Source organism: Grus americana, chromosome 4 (assembly GCF_028858705.1).
Source record: "Grus americana isolate bGruAme1 chromosome 4, bGruAme1.mat, whole genome shotgun sequence".
NCBI classification, from domain to species: Eukaryota; Metazoa; Chordata; class Aves; order Gruiformes; family Gruidae; genus Grus; species Grus americana.
The window spans coordinates 81,634,855-81,656,853 of record NC_072855.1 but is presented as its reverse complement, the minus strand read 5'-3'; the positions used below and the strand labels follow the sequence as shown (position 1 = coordinate 81,656,853).

The following is a 21,999-nucleotide window of genomic DNA, read 5'->3' as shown; positions in this document are numbered from 1 at the left end:
AAGGTTCAAAGATTGGGTTAAATGTGTGGAAAATAGGTATTTGTAGACAGCAAAGGTTTTGGGGAGTCGTGTCTGTCGGTGGGAGTTCTGCCCCACTGTCCATCGATTGTCACGTGAAACTGTTCAAGTCCGGTGTTTTGCTTTTACTAAGTGTAATTGTTCTGTTCAACAGCAGTGAGCGGAAGAGCATCTGCAATGTCAAACACTCCTACCCACAGCACTGCAACTTCTGTCTCCCAACCGCAGACGCCAACTCCGAGTCCCATCATTTCTCCTTCGGCCATGCTACCAATCTACCCTGCTATAGATATCGATGCTCAGGTAAGCCCGCAATTGCCACCGCAGCACAGGCGCGGGGAGCCGCTCTGCCTCCGCGGCCCGAGTAACGCAACCGGAGCAAACAGCTCTGTTGTGTACGGAATTGGGTTCTGGAGACTTCATTTGCTGCTTGTAGAAAGCCTGTACAACTCCCCAAGAGCTGCAACCTGCTTTCTGCTGTGGTCTCGCTGAACAAAAGAGAAGGTCTCTGAATGACTAAACGCTTGTATTTCGTATGTCTTTGTTGGACTGGTTATGAAAAACAGGGAAGTTGTCTTCTGAGAGAAATTAAATCTTTTTTTGGCCTGATAGCCTAAGACACAAATAAACCTTGAAATCTTGCACGCTGATTTTTTCCGGTTGTGCTTGAAGTTTTTGGCCAGTGACCGCTTGGGTTGACAGAAGTATGAAAGTACTGAAACCAATAATTTCTGCAATTTTTTTTAACAAGGAAATACTACCAGCTCTCATTGCCACTAAGCAAAAGGCATTTCTGTATAAAGGGTAATTTTGAAAAGGGCTACTCTATGTTGACTTGCAGCTAGCTGGTCAACCAAAAAAAATAAGCGTGCGTGTACTGACTAGCGTACGTATATGCGTAGCTCTAGACCGTCCATAACGTGGCTAAGATGTGGGCAGTGTGGAGAAGAGAAGAGGTGTGAGACGGTTGTGGAGAGAGGGAGAGAAACCTCTCGAAAAGCCGCCTGGGCTACTTGAGCTGCCTGTGGGACTTGGCTCGGTTTCTGCTGTCGCCGTGTCCAGGAGCTCTTGCCTTAACCTGTCTGGCCTCCTTGTTAGCTGTAGGCACCAGTGCAGATCAACGTTACGCTAAGTTTCCAGCGACCCTGGGTCATAGTAAAGTAAAACTAAGTTCTCTTAGTAGCTCGGGAGTGTGCGTGTGTGTGAGGTTTGGGTGTTTTCCTTGTGTTGGTGTTTGTTGTTTAAGGAGAGAGAGGGATGGCGTTGTAGGCAGCCCTGTGCTGTAGCACACGGTGCCAGCAGTCCTCCAATTGTTGGTTGCCCTTGCAAATAGGATGGTGCCAACCCTGAGAAACAAAATGCATGTTGTTTGATTGCAAGTGTTTAGTAGGCAGAATCAAGGTTGACACGGGCTCTCTGCTGGTACCAAGAACTACCTACCACTGGACATGCTCACTTGGGGAGGGTATAAGAGTGCTCTGACAGGGGGAAAAACTTGAAAGCAGAGCGTAAGCTCAAAGACTTTAGTGCACGTTATCTTGTTTTGTTCTTTTCGATTACTGCGATTTGTGGGCTCTCGGTAGCTGACTTGTACTGTTCAGAGGCTTTAGCAACAGCAGTGCTGAGATGGGGAGTTTTTCCCCCGTCGGTTTAACCGGAGGGTTAAGAATTAAAGATTGAATTCTTACCTTCATTATACCATCAGAGGTCACAGGCAAGCAGCGGTACAGAAGTCGGTCTAGTTAGCAAAGCGCAGATGGGATCTCGGTTCTTGCCGGGAGTTGTTCTCACATCTCCCAACGGAGCTGGCTTGAGAAGTAGGATCCTGTTACGAACTCGAACACAAAAGAAACTGTGAGGTCATCAGCAGACATGTCTTAAGCTTACAGGAAGCTTTTTATGTTGTCACAGGTATAGCTGTGCTTGGGCTAATATGTGATAAAACAGAGGTTGTACTTGAAAAAGGCAATATTTATCTTGTATATACCATGTCTGTTTCTTTTAGACTGAGAGCAATCATGACACAGCATTGACACTTGCTTGTGCTGGTGGCCACGAAGAACTAGTACAAACACTGCTAGAGAGAGGAGCTAACATTGAACACAGGGACAAGAAAGGTAGGTATCTCGCCACGACAGTGCAGACCCTCACTGGTTTGCCGGTCTGGCGCGCCAAGGAAATGCGCAACAAGCCTGGTCTTTATGTGAGGCTTTCAGGCTTGCTTCTCTGATGGCTTAACTTTGGTCACTTAAGCTATGAATGTGGACTCTTAAAACATCCTTTTTTGTTTCAGGCTTTACTCCGCTTATTTTGGCTGCTACAGCCGGCCACGTGGGTGTTGTTGAAATCTTACTGGATAACGGAGCTGATATTGAAGCCCAGTCCGAGAGAACCAAGGACACTCCCTTGTCTTTGGCTTGTTCGGGAGGGAGACAAGAGGTGAAGTATAACTCGAGTCTTCAAAAGCAATGTGTAGATTAGGTATTGTGTCAGTACGCTAAAGCAGTCTTCCAGGCAAGTTACAGTAGCTTCATTCACCATTCTATTTCGGATTGCTGTGTTGTAAAAAGAAAATGCAGAGAGCTTTGCGCTTTCTAAGATAGATTGCAGTGTGTCTCACATCGATTGCTTTTTCTCCTTTTGTAAGGTGGACCGGTGCTGTGGAGATGGCTTCATGACTATAATCATTAGTGGCTCATTATGGGGCTTTTTCCAGCATAATGAGATGTAGATAGGAAAGCGAATGCGATGAGTGTTCCTGTTCAGGAGCTGGAGTTAGACACGATTCAGCTCCCTGTATGAGCCGACAGGGTTTTCTCACGGGTTCCAGACAGGCTGTAGGACATCAGAGTACTGCAGGCGACTCCAGGGTCTTTGACTAAAAACACACACAAAAAATTTTTCAAACGATCAATCAAAAGTAAATGTTAGGGCAAGGGGTTTTTAATGTTATGTCAAACAGTGTATTCTGTGACTTAATTATGAAATCTGTGTTTTGATTTTTTTCCTAATGGTTGTGTATAATTCTGATGCTTCTACTATGTGGATTGCAAAATCCACGATGGAAGCTGTATCGGCTGGTGCGGAATCACCTTCCCCTGTGGCCATCGGGAAGGTAATGAGGTTGGAGACACCTCTCCCACTTCCGCACTTTGTCTTTAACAGCGATACTGTCGAACTTAAAAGGTGATTACTTGCCTAGACGCAAACCTTACTGCAAGCCTGTAGCTCTTGTGGCCTGTTTCAGTGCCGTCGGAAGATCTCAGACCCTGGGGGATTAGCTGCAGGGACGCCGACGTGCTGGCTGGGCACAGGGTCCTTTGCGGCCAGCAGCCTCGGAGAGCGCAGATGAATTTACGCTTCCCTTTGTAGAGATTTGATGGAGCGCTGCCTCTCAAGCAGTATTTCCTGGAGGAGCGCATCGTGTTCTCTCCCATCTTCTTTGGGAAAGAAGACGGGAGAACACTGGGCTTTGGGCAAAAGAGATGATGGCAGGATGCCCTCCCGCCCCAATTTGTGTATTTGGCAGTAGGTTTGCCCTGTGATTTCACGGGAAAGCATTTGGATTGGAAAGCCCTCGGCTTCGGTTGTGCGGGTCTAATCTAAACATGTTTTATGCTTAAAAGCTGAAAGTGTGGAGCAAACGAAACGTTGCACTGGAGACGACACAGTGGGTTTGCACCTCAGCGTTCGTTTTGATTTTATGTTGCTAGACAGTTGCATTGCGTGTCAAGTCTTCTGCAGAAACTTGGTTATGGAATGTAAGCCGCACGTAGAATGCGGGAAGCCGCAAATTGTTTGGGTTGTAAATGAGTCTGTAAGGAAAGAATAATGTAAGAAGTACTTGCGGTGGTTTTGTTAACGTATGGAGAAAAGTGAGGAACGCAAATGTAATTTTTTCTAACCGCTCTTGCATGAGATGGCTGTGTACAGTCTACACGGGGGTCGATGTAGTGCTGTAAATAGAGAACGTCAGGTAAGAGCATGCAAATGCTTTCTCGTTTGCTCCGCAGGTTCCGTTGAGGATGAGTTTTTAACTTGATAGTGAACTGAGCATTAAAATGGGAGAGGACAAAAAGCAAGAGTACTTTGTATACCGCATTCGAACTGAATCTCTGGTATTGGCAGTCTTTAAAGAAGGCTGAAACAATTATAAATTTTTTCAATTTTTTCCTGCTACGCTATACAATTTGATATGAATGGTTTGAGCGCACTAATGAGCAATCGTGATTGATTTTTAAAGGAAGTTTTACAGTGGCTTTGGCGACGTAGTGCAGCCTCATCTGTGCACGGAGGCAAGGGGTATAGAGAAGCAACTGAGTAAAACTGCTTTCTTACTGTTGGAAGATGTCAATGGTATATGTAGGCTTCAGAAACATTTGCCCTGGAAAGACTTGCAAGTTCAGGAGAAAACCAGATGTTATTTCTTAAAACACTGCAGGTGGTGGAGTTGCTGCTAGCTCGAGGGGCAAACAAAGAGCACAGGAATGTTTCTGATTACACACCTTTAAGCCTCGCCGCTTCTGGTGGCTACGTGAACATTATCAAGATTCTGCTAAATGCTGGGGCAGAAATAAATTCCAGGCAAGTTCCCTTTTCACCCCTTCTTTCACGGTTTTTGTAGCGTTCTGAGTTTTCACCCTTTCCGGAAGGATAACTTGACAACTGTGACGAGCAAAATCTTACTATGCTTAGGTGATCACAACCAATGTATTGTTTAATTTGTAGTGGGCTTCTTTCTCCTTAAGTTAGAAATGAAAGGGTTTGGCTGTGCATTTCTAATGCTCTTTTAACTTCATCTCTCTCTATTTATTTTGTTAACTTCTTTCCTATATCATACGATCAATCTTCTTTGTCCAAGACAGAAATCTTTCTTTTTGCTCTGGTTGGCCTGCTGGGTTGAGATTAGTTCTGGGTTACGTGAAGACAGTGTGCGTGTTTGTTTATCCCTTTGTTTTCCCTGTGTAGTTTAAGGAAAGCTCTTTCTGCGTGCATGCACACGTGTGTCATGGCTTTGCATCCATTAGGAGGTAGAAAATAGCTCGGCTGTGTCGTGCACAAGCCAAGTGAAAAATCCAAGCGAAAGTTAGGCTCCTCGTAAGAGATGCCTTAAAACTTAACAGCAAATAAAAGGTAGCATGCGTAGTACCTCTTAAGTAGAGCTATTTGGCCTAAGCAATGCTACTATGGAGAGCCTCTTGTAGTTTCAGTAATAGTTGCTGTGTAGCTGATTTTTAGTTTTGGATAAGTACTCTGCCTTTGCTAGTTTTGTTCAAGTCATCTCAGAAATGTGGTTATGATTTAAAGAGCGGGGATTTGTTTTTGTTTTTCTCTCTTTCAGAACTGGTAGCAAATTGGGCATTTCTCCCTTAATGTTGGCAGCCATGAATGGGCACACTGCTGCTGTCAAGCTGTTACTGGACATGGGCTCTGATATAAATGCCCAGATAGAGACCAACAGGAATACGGCGCTGACCCTGGCTTGTTTCCAAGGGAGAACTGAAGTGGTTAGCCTGCTGCTCGATCGGAAAGCTAACGTGGAACATAGAGCTAAGGTAAGGAGCAAATAGCTGAGTAAGTCTCTGAAAAAAGATATGTGTTAGTTACCGCTCTCTGCGGTCATCCGACGATTTTCCTGCCTTTTGTGCAAGTTGAGTGCTCTAGTTCAGTTGACCGAACTGAACGGTATATTGCGAAGAAAAATACCGGCTGCGCTTAGAAGCTAGTATTTTGGGGCCTAAGGCAGTTGGTCAAAACCCAAGTGTTTCTTCTCAAGCCTTACTTAATCTTCTTCAAGCATGAGGATCACAATCTGGTAACTTAATAAGAATAGAAGGATTTAATGTATTGAACAAGTAGCTAGAATCGTGGTCTAGGTATGCTCGTGGCCTCATCTCTTGTCTCTGAGCTGCTTATATCCCCAGTGGCGATGCAGAATTGAAGAGGGATGTGGGTGCTCGAGAGTGTCAGTGGGCCTCGACTCTTTACATGGGAGGGAAGGCTCTTCGCTAGGAAACTGGCTGGAATATTGAGGGGAAGGAAAAAGAGACCTGCCACAAGTGTGGCATTCTGTTTTCCTTTGCCACTGTCCTTCGGGGCTGCTGCAGAGAAGCTCAAGAGGACCTGCACGGTCTGGTAGCTGCTAGGTATTCTTCCTGCTCAAGTTAGATGTCCCCTCGGCCTAGCCAGGTGCTTTCTGGGTGTTGCTACATAGCATCTCGTAACGAAGGTAGGAAACGTGATTTGCGTCGTCCGTACGATAACACGGGCACTTGATGGGTCTTAATGCTGATGACTGTCACCCGTTGAAGGTTGGGTGGATTAGTTTTGAGGAACTGCCAGCAATGGGCTCTGAATCCTCGGTGCTGGGCAGCCGCAGAGGGCTACTGGGCACCGTGCTGCTCAGTGAAAGCTCTTCTCAAGCTGGCTGAAGATGAGCTCGCCTTCAGAATGGTGCTAAGCTGTTAGGAAATTGGCCAGGTAACAATCGGAATCTGTACACCAGAGCTAGAAATATATCGCTGGAAGTTGAAATAAATCCTGGTGCTCAAGTGAAAAAACACCTCTGACACCCAACTAACAGCTTGGGTTTTTGCTTGCTTGTCTTAGACTGGCCTGACGCCGTTAATGGAAGCAGCTTCTGGTGGATATGCAGAGGTGGGCAGAGTTCTGCTGGACAAAGGCGCGGATGTAAACGCTCCTCCAGTACCTTCCTCAAGAGATACGGCTTTAACCATTGCGGCAGACAAAGGGCACTACAAATTCTGTGAGCTTCTCATTAGCAGGTACGGTACTGGCGAGTGTGCTGCTTGAAGAAAAACATCTTGAATACAGCCTTACTTAGACTGATTTTTGCCACTATACGCTGACGTTTCCCAATGTACGCGACAGGGTAGGAAATGGGCAAGATGCCGTGTCTGACGGTTGCTATGTATTTTTATTTATTGATCAAAGAAAGCTCTTTTTGCTGTTAGACTGCTTGCTTTTGCCCAAATGGACTAATTGAGTTTTTCCTGTCTCACTGAATCATGACTGTTAGGAATAAACAATTGCTTGTAAAATTTACATACGTGGTACTCACAGTTGTGGCACACGGCCATTTGAGATAGTAGCGTTAAGTCCCTAAACAACTGATGGTGCGCACAAAACATACGTCTTGATGATTTCTTTTCTTTTAGATTGATCACGATGTGCTTTCGGTGTAATTATGTTTCCTGGGTAGCTTTTGGATATCTCGTTTTCCAAGTAGTAGCACTGGTGGTCGGCTTGCACTTGAAATGTCGGAAGTTGTTCCGAGTTCAGCTAATGGAGGATACAGTGCACTGATGGATGGGAGCTAATGAAGTAATTAGGGAAGCTTCAGAGGCAGCTGACAAACAGCATGATTTAGAGCATTAAAAATGCTTTGGGGCTGAGTTGAAGTCTTGACGGCATCAGAAGAAAGAAAAACACAGTTTTGGAAATCAAAGCCTTCTGTGAAGGCGTACGTTTGATGTAAAATTCCATACGCGTTTTTACCCTGTTGTTTTGGTTGGACGTGTTTTGTTTTTGCAGGGGAGCTCACATTGACGTGCGCAACAAGAAGGGGAACACTCCGCTGTGGCTGGCAGCAAACGGAGGGCATCTGGATGTTGTCCAGCTGCTAGTTCAAGCTGGGGCTGATGTGGATGCTGCGGATAACAGGAAAATAACTCCGCTTATGGCAGCCTTTCGAAAGGTAGAGTATGAAGTTCGGTTTTGGTCTTAGCTTCTATTGTCTGGATCATCCCTGCACAGTTGTTGGAAATAGAAGGTAGCTGGCAGAAACAACGTACTTAAAAAATACATCAGCTAATTCTAATAGTTGGCATTGAGTCTTTAAAAACTCAAGGTATGTGTGTCACCTGTATAATGTCCGTGTTTAGGTTCCAGTAGGAATTGGCTTTGTAGGCACTTAACTGAGGCTGGTTCTCGTGGGTCTGTTAGGAGGTGAAAATGGCAGCGTGTTTGTGCAGAGGAGGGGAGCGTGTGACAACGGGAGGGGAACTCGGATGGGCTTCTTAGGCTAGACAGGATGAGCACTCTTGCCAAAAAAAGTGCAGGCTAGCCCGATTTGACTCTAGAGATAATTGTCGCTAGCAAGGGAGCGCCGTCCAAGTGCTGCAGTAACTTGGAAAGTTGCAGATCACTGTAGGAGCCTGCAAGTGAAGTTGCCAGAGCTGGGCGTTTGAAAACTGCCGAAACAAAAGGCAGAAGTATGTGCAAGTACGGCTGGAGCGAGGGCTGCTCGACAACGGGTACCGTAATTGCTCGCCTTCTCTTCCGTCGTGAATGTGAAGAAACATCCCTCAAAAGTTTAGGAAGTGATAAAGATTTTAAATAAAAGTAAGTGTCGAGAGCATCGTTTGAAGGAGTTGAAAACAAATATTTTGCAATGAGTGCTTGGACAAAAGGGTTTCTCAGCAAACCAGGAGCACCTGGCCTGCTACAAAATGTCATCTTGGAAATTTCTTTTTCAGGGTCACGTAAAAGTGGTGCGCTACCTAGTGAAAGAAGTAAACCAGTTTCCATCAGACTCGGAATGCATGAGATACATAGCAACAATTACTGATAAGGTAAGATTGTGAGAAATGAAAATACATGAGAAGGAACAGCGCTGTGACTCAGCTCTAGAGTCGGTGTTAGGGATGGCCTTTAGCTTCCTGGCACACCAGACTTCAGCCGCACGATGAGTCCCGTTGGAATTTTTGAGAACAAAATTGCAAAAAACGGGAACAGGGAGCCACGGTAATGTTGTGTGCCTTAGTGCTGTGCGAACAGTAGTGCAGGTGGTGTTATTGATTATCCATGCTTATTTTCAAGTGTTCTCCCAACCATTATCTCGCTCTGCTCTGCATTCCTCCCTGTTGAGTCAGTTTGTACTGAAGTTATGATGCCTTTTGTACTGGGGTGGAGGTAGCAGAATGAAGACTGTGTGTGAGCTTAAGTAGGAAGATTGACAATCTTGGTTAAAAAAAAAAAAAAAAGGTTGTACTGAAAAGAAGTTAGATGACGTTATGTTGCACTGAGAAGATGATAGACAACACTATGGACAGTCAAGTGGTTTCTTGCAGCATAGTCAGTGAACTACTGCTCTTCCCTGAGGAGGGTTGCTTTTGTTGTTCTTCAGTCCAGCTGAACAGCGCAAAACCTTATTTTTGTAGTAAGAGAAACAAGAACTACGCCCGGTGTAGAGATACGGTTGTAATGTTTCTGTCTTTGCACTGTTCACCGTGCTGCAACTGAGTTCTCTTCTTTCTGGGTGTCAAGTGGTGATGAGCCCGTTGAGGCTGAAGAGGTGCTAACGTGTAAACCGCTATGTGTTGTATTGCGGTGGCTGTGACCCGTTGTCGACTTCCGCGACGCTAGGCACCGCGTGCGTTTAAACTTCTTCACTGCTGTGCAGCTAGTCTAGCTTTGAGGAGTACTGCAATGCTGTAATACTCACATCCTACTCAGGTGTCAAAAAAAAAAAGAAAACAAAAGCCTCGCTTGATGATGTATTTTTATTTTTGCAGTTGCTTCACCTTTTGGACCCTTAGCCTTTTATTTCATTAAATTGTTACGTCTCGATAATGGGCATAGGTATGAACTGTCTCTGTACCTTTATAGCACGCTGAGGCATAGGGTATTGCTTGCATGTCACACCCGTGAGCGGAATATCGGTTTGCAAGCTTGGGCATGAAGAGGAGCTTGCTGGAGGGAAGTTAAAATTCTCCCTTAAGCTACTGCTGTGGGAGTGATGCAGCGGTTAGTAAATTACCAGCGTAAGCTTGAGATCATACGTTCAAACACATGCGCTGTTCCTTTTTCAAACAAACAGATGGCTGATGTACTTTATCGTTTTAGGAGATGCTGAAGAAGTGCCACCTGTGTATGGAATCGATCGTTCAAGCCAAAGATAGACAGGCTGCTGAGGCCAACAAAAATGCAAGCATTCTTTTAGAGGAACTGGACTTGGAGAAGGCAAGTTGAAAGAGTTTGGAGTTGTGAATATTTCTTTGATAAAATGCCAATTTCATGTTCCTTCAAGATTATAACATCAGCGAAAGTATATATTACAGTATGGGAGTATGTGTAATGACCAGAATTGGAGTGTCTAGAGCTGAGCATCTGGTTGCTCAGGTAGTCTTTGAACTTTGCTTGGTCTATTATTCAGAGAAATTGGATCAAGAAACCCCAATATAACTACTTCCTCTGGAATAATATTGTACCGGGACAAGGATTTCTGAGTCTGATTTTTTTTGCTCAGTGCATGATAGATGGGCGTTTTCCAGTCACAGTAATATGGATTTCAGGTCTAAACCCTGTTGTCTGTCTTAAATGTGAAAGAAAATACTAATAATGTTACTAGAAATTGTGGTACTGTAGTAAAAATGTAATGGAAAAATGGAAGTACAAGTGTAGTGTCTAACGAGTGCATGCTTTGTTTTGAAGCATGTTTTGTGTTGTAATCTTTGCAAGGGAGACGGGTGTTGTTTAGACTGACTGCTGAGACACGCAAGGTTACGCAAAGAATCTTGAAAATGTGTTTTGGAAAACGCTGGCTGAAGTTGATATGGTGTCTGTCCTCTGCTTCTACACTAACCTTCTGTTAACATGAGCGAACAGTCTGTTTGGAAGAAGTAATTAGGTAAAAATATGGACCACAGAGAATTCAGCTTCGATTTTGTAAATATGTTAGTCTAAAATGCGAGTTCAGCTGCCTAGGAAACAGAAAGCCCTTGCATTTCTTGAAATGCACGGGACAGCTTGTAACGCCGTGCCATGTGCTTGACTTGCAGCTAAGGGAAGAAAGCAGGAGGCTGGCTTTGGCTGCCAAAAGAGAGAAAAGAAAGGAGAAAAGGAGGAAGAAGAAAGAAGAGCAAAGACGAAAACTAGAAGAAATAGAAGCGAAAAATAAAGAGAATTTTGAACTTCAAGCTGCTCAGGAGAAAGAGAAGCTAAAAGCTGAAGGTGATTTACACTATTTGCCTTACTTGGGAAATATGGCCGTGATTTTATTCCTAATATTAAAAATGGCTTTTCTTGTCAAAACTTGAATCCAAGCTTTCTTATGACCTGCTTGAGCTTTCCTTGTGTTTACCTTTGCCGTTAAGCCCATAGATCAGCGTGATGGCTTTTCTGGTGTCCTGCTGTGGCAGGGAGCTGCTGCCAGCCAGTTACAGGTTAACGTTACTGTGGGGATGGTGTTGGCTTGGGTTTTCTTTTCTTCCGGGTCCCAATACTTAAAAGCAGGTCAATTATTTTGTTTAGCTCTACAAACAGAGCGATAATAACGATTAAGAGAAAAAAACGCCAACATGGAGATGCCCGATAGGTATCATTCTCTTCTTACCCGTCCAACCCGGGCTCCTTTGTACCTTATGGCAGGGAGTTTCACGTAGCGTGCCGAGAAAGAAATGCTTGTCACTGATTGTTACTTCCCTCTGACACACTGAAAGAAAGGGAGGGCCTGACAGTTTTTTCATGGTGTTTCATATGCTGGTTTATGTCCCCATATTGCTTGCGTCTGCCTTTCCGTGCCTGAATTCGACTTCGCGGTTGTTAAATCGCTACTGCATTTGTTCCAAGAAAAGAACGAGATTCTGTATGTGTGAGCACAAACAAGGGGAGAGGCTCCGGGGTATGACATGTATAAGTTTGTCCGCAGAAGCTTCCTCAAGCCAGCTAAGTTGGTACTGTGTTCTCCCTCTTCCGCCAGATGATCCGGAGGTCCCAATGGAGCCTCCCAGTGCTACCACTACGACCACCATCGGTATATCTGCAACTTGGACAACATTGGCAGGTTCCCATGGGAAGAGGAATAATACCATCACCACAACGAGCTCCAAAAGGAAAAACAGGAAAAACAAAGTCACCCCTGATAATGTTCAGATAATATTTGATGATCAACTCCCAATTTCCTATAGCCAGCCAGAAAAAGTGAACGGTGAATCTAAGAGCAGCAGTACCAGTGAGAGTGGCGATAGTGACAATATGAGGATTTCCAGCTGCAGCGACGAAAGCAGCAATAGCAACAGCAGCCACAAAAGTGACAATCATTCTTCCACAGCTGTTACTAACACACAGAGCAACAAAAAGCAACCATCGGTGCTTGTCACTTGTCCAAAGGATGAGAGGAAAGCAGTTACCGGCAAGTCATCCATCAAGTAAGTTGCTCTGACGGTGCACGGCGCTTTAAGGTGGCTGTTGCCCTTGTCTTTGTGGACTTGCATTCTTAAATCAGCTGCTAGGAAGCAGATGAGGCAGTGTGTCCTTGCCGTAGCGTGTATAAGGAGTATAAACGTTGTTGCGGTATGAACTTGAACTTAGCGGTAGGTTCTGAAGCAAGAACCGTCATCGTGGATCTGGAATTAGAGAATTGTTGGGGTATTTTGAGATGTAAGCGTCTCGGTTCGAGCAACTTGTTAATAATACAGTGCTTTTGTGCTAAAAGAGAAAAATGGGTTGGGGGGGGCTGGAGAATGGGTGCAAGTCAATTCATCCTTGCTTTTTTCTTTAATTATTTTGTTTGCGTGATGACAGCATGTAATTTCTTTTAAAGGTTGTCTGAAGTTATTAGTGAAGTGACGAGTAATTCCCTGTCTACTTGCACAAAGTCCGGTCCTTCTCCCCTTTCTTCTCCAAATGGAAAGCTAACCATTGCGAGCCCTAAACGTGGTCAGAAAAGGGAAGAAGGGTGGAAGGAAGTTGTGAGAAGGTAAGCAAAACGTTCCCCTTGTTGATGTCCTTTTTCAGAATGTTTTATCCAGTGTAGCCCTCTCTGGGGTTACCGAATGACCTGATAGGTTTCACAAAATGACTGCTGCGTAGTTGAATCATGAATTATAACGCTGTTTTACCAACCTGCCCACCGCTTCATGCCACGGAAGCGTTTTCCACCTAATATTGTTTCTTTTTTGTATAGATCCAAGAAGGTTTCTGTTCCGTCAACTGTCATTTCCAGAGTCATTGGCAGAGGAGGATGTAACATCAACGCGATACGTGAGTGCACAGGAGCGCACATTGACATTGACAAACAGAAGGACAAAACTGGAGATAGAATAATAACGATCAGGTAAGCAGGCTGCTGCTTTTGCTTCTTCCTGTGGGTACTTTTTCAGTGTAGAACACTCTTTTGTATAGAAACATGAAAAGGCTTGACCTCATTGTCCCTTGCGAGATCGCTCTGAGGCAGTCAGTTCTTTGAGGTGGGGAGACGAATGGGGTGGGAGAACCGCGAACAGCCGCCAATTGGTGCCATCGTGTTTGTGCAGAAGACGACTTGAGGTGGAGGGTAAACGTTAGGAGCCTGTGTTTAGACTTGTTTAGACGTGGCTAAATATGTAGATGCACTTAGGGAAGCAAATGTTTTAGGCATTTGGGGTTTTTGGGAGTTTGAGTTTTCAACTTGAGGTTCTTAAATAATTGTCAGCAGCAAGAAGGTGCCAAGTTCAGTCTTCAGGGAGGGTTATTTTCCTGTCTGTCTTAGCATGACAGAGGACGGGCTGGATCAAGTGTTGGAGGTACTTTGCTACGACGTATCTAAAGGCTTTAGATGCACTTTCCCTGTTCCCTTACTTTTCATAGGGGTGGCACAGAATCAACGAGACAGGCCACGCAGTTGATCAATGCTCTGATTAAGGATCCCGATAAGGAAATAGATGAACTGATTCCAAAGAACCGTTTGAAAAGTTCGGCTGCAAACTCCAAAATAGGGTCATCAGCGCCTGCCACCACTACAGCTGCTAACAGCTCTCTCGTGGGCATCAAAGTGACCACCGTAGCTGCTTCGTCAACATCTCAGACCGCCTCCGCACTCACCGTGCCTGCAATATCTTCAGCATCCACTCACAAAACCATTAAGAACCCAGTGAATAACGTGCGGCCTGGTTTCCAAGTTTCTCTTCCATTAGCATATCCTCCTCCGCAGTTTGCACACGCTTTACTCGCTGCTCAGACTTTCCAGCAAATCCGTCCGCCTCGGTTGCCCATGACACACTTTGGAGGTACTTTCCCACCGGCCCAGTCCACGTGGGGTCCGTTTCCTGTTCGGCCCTTGAGCCCTGCAAGAGCTACCAACTCGCCGAAACCTCACATGGTGCCTCGCCATAACAGTCAGAACAGCAGCGGTTCTCAGGTGAATTCAGCAAGTTCTTTGACGGCTAGCCCAACAGCTACAACAACTTCCGTGGCTTCTACTGTGCCTGGTTCTTCTGCAAACGGCAGTCCAAGTTCACCTTCGGTCAGAAGACAGCTCTTCGTCACGGTCGTGAAGACATCCAACGCCACGACGACCACGGTGACAACCACGGCGAGCAACACGAGCACGGCGCCTACGAACGCCACGTATCCAGTTCCTACTGCCAAAGAACACTACCCTGCATCTTCCCCCTCATCTCCTTCTCCTCCTGCGCAGCCAGCGGGCGTTTCCAGAAGCAGTCCTGCCGACTGCGCGGCGACCTCCCCCAGTAAAGGTGCACCTTCGTCTGATCCAGAAGCGGGTAGTCCGCCGGCGGTGGAAACGAGCGGCTCGACCAGCGGTAGGCAGCCCGGTTCTGGTGCCGGCAGCTCATCTGTGCACCCCGCTCATCAGCAGCCTCCGGGAGCTCCCCTGCAAGAGGCAAGGCCCCCTCTTCAGCAACCTCAGGTTCCCGCACCAGATCCTCGAATGGTTGTGCCTCCAAATCTGGCAGCGCCGAGCTCATCTGCTCCTGTGGCAGGCCCAACAAATGCCCCGATGACCTATCCCATGTCGCAGACGTCAATGGGGTCTTCTCAGCCTGCGGCTAAGATGGAAACCCCGGCCATCAGACCGCCTGTCCACGGAACCGGTAGCGTCCATAAGAATCCAGCTCCTGCGCAAAATTCTTCCGTGGCGGTCCTCAACGTTAATCACATCAAAAGGCCCCACAGCGTTCCTTCTTCAGTGCAGCTTCCTTCTACCTTAAGTACACAAAGTGCTTCTCCGAATTCGGCCCATCCAGCAACCAAGTCCATGGGTAACAATTTCAGTGCTACTTTACCGTTTGGGCCCTTTAGTACGTTGTTTGAAAACAGTCCGACGTCTGCTCATGCCTTCTGGGGTGGTTCCGTCGTTTCATCGCAGACAACACCAGAATCTATGCTGTCAGGAAAGTCTTCATTTTTGCCAAATTCAGATCCTTTACATCAGTCTGATACTTCCAAAGCCCCAGGTTTCAGGCCGCCGTTACAGAGGCCAGCTCCGAGTCCCTCAGGTAAGCCTGCGTTTCGCGACCATACCTTACTAACGTACTTAGCTAATAATCGCTGCGTGTTCTTACTTTGAACGTGTAATTCCTTCTGCCTCTGCTTTTGTGGGCGTTCCTAGTAAATCGCGCTCTGCCCTGCAATGACAGGGCGCTGTCAGGGACTTGATGGCTGTTTCTGTAAGCCAAGTTGAGGTGGTGTTCCTTTTAAGTGCCACCTGTCGAATCGAGTAACTATTGCGCAGCTGATGAACTTGATAAAAGTTGAGCTGAGGCATTCTTTTTGCCATTCTACCATACTCTTCTACGGTAGCCCGGATAATAAAACACTTTGTTGTTTCCCTGCCACCAGGTAAGAACTATTTTAATTTGTGATAAACTTGCTGCTTGTCCCGGGACTGCGGAACAACATGCATCCTCTCCACTGTGTTAGGAATATAAAAGAAAATTGTGTTTCGACGTGAACTTGTAATAAGAGGGATCTTCTCTTTAAAAAAAACCTTGATTTCCTTGACTTTCTGAACTTTGTAGGGAGATGTTTAGCCTTCCGGGCAAACAGAGGCCGAGGGCTTGTCACAGAACCTGTCTGTAGCTTCCAGAAAGCGCACGTGCAGTTGGCACCGTCTGTGCCTGTTCTAGTAGGGCCTGTGAGTTGTTTATGTAGCTTTGTTTATCAATCGAGAGATACGATGCCTATTTTTTTCCTACTTTGTGAATATCGTGGCTTCGAGTAGCTTTTGAAGCGCGCTCTGTCGTTTTTGTCGCGGCACGTGAACTTAGGGTGTCTGCGGAGTCAGGGAGCGTTCCCTTCCTTCGTCGGCAGGCAGCCCCCCAGAGCCTCGATGATTTCCCAGAAACCGGAGGCTGGATCCTGCTCGCGGATGATGCAGAGGGGGCAGGAGCTCAGGAGCTGTGCTGCTTTATTCCTCTGCCTGTCGCTGCGCAAGGGAATTATTTTTCTAACTAAAACTACACGTTTAAATCTCTTGTCACGTGCTTTATGAGTAGGAGAAAGATGCAAGGGCCGCAGCAGTTGGGTAGTAACAACCTTCCGTAATAGTTTTTGAAACTTAGATCCTGAAATTTTATTTTTCCCTTCCTTCGTTGAGGAGAATATTAAGGGGATAGTAATCCTTGTCCTTTGAAGACCCTGGCTAATTGGTGCCATTTGGCCTTCATAAAATACCATTTTCCTAAGCAAGTGTGAAAATGTATCCCTGGGTTGGAAAAACCCGCTTCAGTGTTGGTCGTGGTGTATATAGACATCATGCTGTAAAACAAGAAATGCATGGACAAAGTCTTCCGATCTGTAGTATTATTTCCAGCGTTCTTGGTACAAAATCATACTTTGCAAACCTACAAAACTGAAATTACCGGTGAATAAAATGCTCGGTTACTGTTCCGGTGTATGTCAGATGTACTTTATTCCCTTAATTTATTTGCATTCAGGGTACGCGTGCGATAAGAGAATCATTCCTGATTTAGGTATGCAGCACAACTGCCACGTGCTGTCACGGCTTGCGGAGTACGAAGCTTAAGGCTCCCGAGTCTCTCTGGAAAACAGTAACGCGCGCGCCCGCCCCCCAACGATTCCCGGGATGAAAGTTTTCCTTCTTCCTTCGTTATTGCCACGATACGGGCGACCTCTTCGCAGAGCTCTCGGAGTACGGGTTGTTACTTGTACCCGTTTCTCTCACAGGTATCGTCAGTATGGATTCACCGTATGCTTCTGTAACACCTTCTTCTACGCACCTGGGTAACTTTGCCTCCAACCTCTCGGGAGGTCAGATCTACGCGCCTGGGACACCTCTTGGCGGAGCACCTGCCGCTGCTAATTTCAACAGACAGCATTTTTCCCCACTTAGTTTATTGCCTCCATGTTCATCAGCATCAAACGGTGAGTCCTAGTCAGTGGCAAACGGGTTCCGAAGCTACTGTGCTGATTAAGTGGCCTTGTGCGCTGCCTCTTTTAGGTAGGCTTTTCTAGTTGTGTTCGGGGGTTTAGCGAATTATTTATTTTTTTTTTTTTAACCTCCATGCAGTCGCAGATTTTGAGATGAAATTTTCTTGTTAAAGTTCTGATTTCTAGCGTGTATTTTTCAACAGCTGAGGTCATGCTATTGCCGAGTTCCTTATTCTTGCTGCAATTAACTTTGGCCTGTTAACGTATACGACGTTCTTTTAGTCATCTCGCAAAGAAAAGGTCGGGGCGGGGGGGGTTGGTTTGTGACGCTAAAATTCCAAGTGTGAGTTGGTGAATCATGTAACGATGTTCTATTAAAGCTAGCTCGACAGTGATGATTGCTTCGTTTTTTCGGATGTTCTCAGAACAGTCTAATGTATTGCAGGAGAAAATACTTAGGGTAGGTTCTAGTACCTTCCTCCACGTTTGGCCCCTGCAGTTTTGGCTATGTAGTGGAGTTTTTTTGGACAGAAAACAAATAAACTGTCGAGTGCTGGCTTGTCTAGGGAAGAAGTTGGTCTGTTTTACTGCCAAAATAACAACAAACAAAACCCACAGAAAAACCCCACAGAGAACAAATCAGGATTAAAACAAACAAACAAACAAAGACAAGAAGAAACAAACTCAACAGCAACAATGGTTTATTTCAGCCATACTTCTGGGTAAAATCCTCACACCCTCTGTTGCTGATCCCCAGTAATGCCTCGTTAAGATTCTGAACTGTGTGCTGCGGTCGGATGCGGTGTATGTCCAGTAGCTGAGCTGTCAGGGCATGGTAATCGTTTCATCTTAGAGACTAAATGGATGGTGAACGTCTCTCTGATCTGAAAGTAAAAGTGTTTGCTGTGTGAATGTGGCATTAGCAAACCGCCCACTTGGACTTGTTTGTACGGCTTGGTATTAAAGCACAGGTTTGTGGTGACCGGAGAGGATCTAGCTGCCATTACTAAGTGCTCTTGTTGCTTCTCTTGCAGAATCTCCTGCTCAGTCGGTGTCTTCTGGAGTAAGAGCGCCATCTCCCACCCCTTCAGCAGTGTCCTTGGGATCAGAAAAACCCAGTAACGTTTCTCAGGACAGAAAAGTTCCTGTTCCGATTGGGACTGAACGGTCTGCACGCATTAGGCAAACTGGAACCTCTACTCCATCCGTGATCGGGAGCAACTTAGCTGCGCCAGTGGGACACAGTGGGATCTGGTCCTTCGAAGGCATAGGTGGCAGTCAAGGTACGCAGTGTTAACGGACGTCCCCGCGCTTGCGATCGGCCGCGATACCGTGTTTTCCTAACTTGTGTTTGGGGCTGCAGGACGCCGCAGAAGCGAGTGCCTCAAAAGGTAGGAGCGCTCTTTCCGAAGGAGCTGGAGCAGGGACATGGGTTTGCCCTCCTGTCCGCTCGATTGTGTTTTGACAAGGTCTCGGTAAACCGCAGGGGCTCTGAAATGCCATGGCTGTGAAGATTGGTTACTCGAAGCCAGACAAATGGGGAAAAGGAGGCCGCAGGGTTTACAGGGATGAATTGAGTGAGGATCATTTGGTTTAGAAAGAAGGGAAATGAAGATGTCTCGAGCTGATAACTGTATATTTTCTTGGTTGATAAGCAGATGATTTTGTACAATAGGAGTTAATATTTGTCTTGAATTTGTAGCAAAGATGGAGCTTTTGGTGCTGAGCATGGCGCAATTTACCTTTTTATGAATTGGTAGTATTCCACATGTGCGTTTTCTTTGTTCTTTCCAGTCACGCTATTTACCAGCGCAAGGCTCTCTGCTCTCATGTAGTCACACAGAATTCAAGATTTCAGAATTCATTAAAAACTTCAGTTACTGACGGTAACTTGACTGAGGAGTCCAAATAGCTGAAGATTTTAATAGACAGTACACATGCTTTGCGTGCGATGAGTATGCCGTCCTGCGTTTTTTTCCCCAAATACAAAATGGATAGGATGTATCCAAACCTTTTTTTTTTTTTTTTTTTACTTCACTAGTGGTCTCTTTCCCATCTGTGTAGCAAGAGGCTATTCATCATTAAGGCTTTAGAAACTGAGTATTTTTATTTGCGTTGTCTAGGTGTAAAAGTTGCCCTTTGTAGTTGCTCTTCATGTCTGTCTGTGCTTCCGGAAGGCTGCTTGCCTCCTGCTTCGTTCCACTACTTCAACATTTTGATTTTTAATTCTGAATGGGATTGGCTCTTCTCTTGTTGAGTATTAGGACGGCTTCAGAAATGTTTCTGTATTCCTCCTCCACCCCTCCAAATATAATTTCCTCAGGTTTGTCTTGAAAAATCGGCTTTCTGGATGTCTGAGGCTTGAACTGTAGTAAGAATACCAAGCTGCTTCTGATGAATTCATGTAATTAGAACGTGAGCACACGTCTCCAGCTGGTCATTTTCTGGTTTTGCTTTTCAAAAGTACTTCTCTGTCTCTTAGTTCATTAAATAATTCATGAAAGACTGGTAATAGGCTGCAGCAAATAGTCTTCATAGCATACATAGCCCTTTTGCAGCAGCAAACATGCAGGGAATTTAGGCTTTTGGAGGAGGAAGAGTGAGCACAAATGCCAGCTTGCCCTTTCCAGTGAAGGAAAACTGCGGAGGTGACGCTCGGGTAGCGTGTATCTGTACAAAACAAGTTGCACTGGCTCGGGGCTCCTGCCGTGGAGGTGCCATTGCTGCTGCTCTCCATCCCACGTGCACCCAAGTCTTCACGCGGGCAGATGGATGGGAACTGCGAGCTGAGGAAACACCGCTTTTAGAACCGTTACGGTGTGCAGGCTTTGGGGTGGGAAAATGGGCGATGAGCGGGTGTCAGTATAACGCTGTTGCCGTGTCTTCTGCGTCGTTAGATAAAGTGGACTGGTGTCACAGCGGAATGGGGAGCCACATGATCCACAGGCCCATGTCTGATCCAGGGGTGTTCTCGCACCAAGCCATGGAGAGAGACAGCACGGGAATCGTAACGCCTTCCGGTACATTCCATCAGCCCGTTCCTGCAGGATACATGGACTTCCCAAAAGTCGGGGTAAGGACCTTCCCGCAGCTGATATGCACGGTACGGCTCGATTTCCGTGTCGGTGCGTGAGGCAGATGAGCAACGCGGAGGTATCGTTCACTGTGCAGCTGAGCGTCCCTAAGTGAAAACGCTACCTGGCCCTCCCAGTATTGCAGAAGCCTAGCCTTAATAAAAAATCACTTGTCCTGATGTGATAGGTATATGCACAGAAAGGTTTTTCTTAAACTGAGGCGTTTCATCGCTGCCTTAAGACAGGGGATTTCTTTAACGCGAATCCCCTTTAGTCAATCTGTATGTGCAGTAGTAGCAGTGTTTATGAACGCGTACTGATTCTTGCTTTTTCCTCCCCGAAGGGTATGCCTTTTTCTGTGTATGGGAACGCAATGATTCCTCCTGTAGCCCCCATCACAGATGGTACCGGAGGCCCGATATTTAACGGGCCTCATGCTGCTGACCCATCTTGGAACTCGCTGATAAAGATGGTTTCAAATTCCACAGAAAATAACGGGCCTCAGACGGTAATTTTTCAGTTTCTATATGTGCAGTTTTGTTTGTGTGGTGCAGATAAGATCCTGGCTGTTAGGATGTCTGAAAATACGGTGTGGCGTTTCTTCTGTTTTGCTCGTGTCTCCAAGGAGCTGATAGAGCCCCCTATTCACTACAGCTCTTAGTGCAGTACCTGCTTAACGACAACTTCTAAACACTACTCACCTCTCCAAAAATCAGTGTAAGTTGTCCCGAGGAAAAATCAGCATGACTAAGTTAATACGCAGATCAAAGGAGCGTGCCGTTGTTACTTCTGCGAGCACTTGTGCTTTGAGGATTGGGAAGCTCGCTTCCTGCTGAGCTTTGAGGAGCTGCCTCTTTGATCCAGGTAGGCACCTGGTTAATGACTGCAGGCCGGCTCCTGGCATGAGGTGGTGGAGGCAAGTCTGGATAGCAAAGATAGTTTTACTCTGTGTGTTTTGCTCAAAATGATCGTTATTTCTGTCTGTGCAGTTCTGCATTTGGGAAAACACTGTCAATTTGCTTTTGTGAGAAAAGCCATTATTTGCTGTTACGTAAGCTTTCCCCTCCCAAAAAGGGGAAACAGCATTAGGTCGAAAGGGTTGTTGCTGGGCTGTGATAGGCACGATGTCCGCACTGTTGGGAGCGCGGGGAGGAAGGGAGTACGGAGCTCCTGTGTCCTCTGCTAGGATCTTGCCCAGGTGATAGACCTGACCACTGGATAGAATTGAGGTGTAGGGATTACGTTCCCCTAAACCTCTTGTTCCTCCTCAGCCGGCAACTCAAAATGGATCATCAGGAGCTCTTGCTGTATTATATCCTGTGCTTATTTTTAATTATACAGTGAGCTCTGCTATACTGTTATTAAATAAAGATATTTCTGGACTTAATTTGCTTGGGAGCGATCCAAGCTGCAGACGGCAGCTCCCGGCTCTGGCAGACGGTAGGTGCGGAGGAAGAGGCGATCTGTTGTTTGGCCACAGCTCGTGTATTGCTCTGAAGTGGCTCGTGACCGTTCCGAGGCGACTTCTGGTTTAGTGAGAAACCCCAGTCCCCCTGTAAAGGAGGCTTTACTGTATGGACTTGGGTTTCCCCAGAGCTGAGGGCGCCGGTATGCATCGGGGGGAAATAATTCCAGGTGCCAGAAATGGAGTTCTTGGCTGTCAGAAGCGCCTGGGGTGAAGAGGGAAGGTAGTCAGCCTCTTGCTGCGGAGGAAAGCTGTCAGGCTGGGGCAAAGCGGGTCTACTTTGCACTAAGTAGAAAGGAGGAGGAGGAA

At 46.1% G+C, this 21,999-nt stretch overlaps 1 protein-coding gene across 6 annotated transcripts in view; it reads left to right on the top strand.

Moving 5' to 3' along the window:
• Window positions 1–21,999, top strand: part of ANKRD17 (ankyrin repeat domain 17) — a 92,359-nt gene that overhangs the window by 69,527 nt on the left and 833 nt on the right. For 4 of the 6 annotated variants that reach the window (XM_054823032.1, XM_054823030.1, XM_054823034.1 and 1 more), the window contains 18 exons: window positions 173–321; window positions 2,024–2,135; window positions 2,312–2,457; window positions 4,460–4,602; window positions 5,360–5,573; window positions 6,628–6,803; window positions 7,573–7,735; window positions 8,517–8,612; window positions 9,886–10,002; window positions 10,821–10,992; window positions 11,741–12,188; window positions 12,584–12,739; window positions 12,947–13,096; window positions 13,609–15,257; window positions 16,948–17,145; window positions 18,186–18,434; window positions 20,049–20,224; window positions 20,569–20,733. In XM_054823032.1, the coding sequence (XP_054679007.1) occupies window positions 173–321; window positions 2,024–2,135; window positions 2,312–2,457; window positions 4,460–4,602; window positions 5,360–5,573; window positions 6,628–6,803; window positions 7,573–7,735; window positions 8,517–8,612; window positions 9,886–10,002; window positions 10,821–10,992; window positions 11,741–12,188; window positions 12,584–12,739; window positions 12,947–13,096; window positions 13,609–15,257; window positions 16,948–17,145; window positions 18,186–18,434; window positions 20,049–20,224; window positions 20,569–20,733 (4,679 nt within the window). The remainder of the gene's footprint in view (window positions 1–172; window positions 322–2,023; window positions 2,136–2,311; window positions 2,458–4,459; window positions 4,603–5,359; window positions 5,574–6,627; window positions 6,804–7,572; window positions 7,736–8,516; window positions 8,613–9,885; window positions 10,003–10,820; window positions 10,993–11,740; window positions 12,189–12,583; window positions 12,740–12,946; window positions 13,097–13,608; window positions 15,258–16,947; window positions 17,146–18,185; window positions 18,435–20,048; window positions 20,225–20,568; window positions 20,734–21,999) is intronic. The other 2 variants (XM_054823031.1, XM_054823035.1) reach the window with 1 other exon arrangement.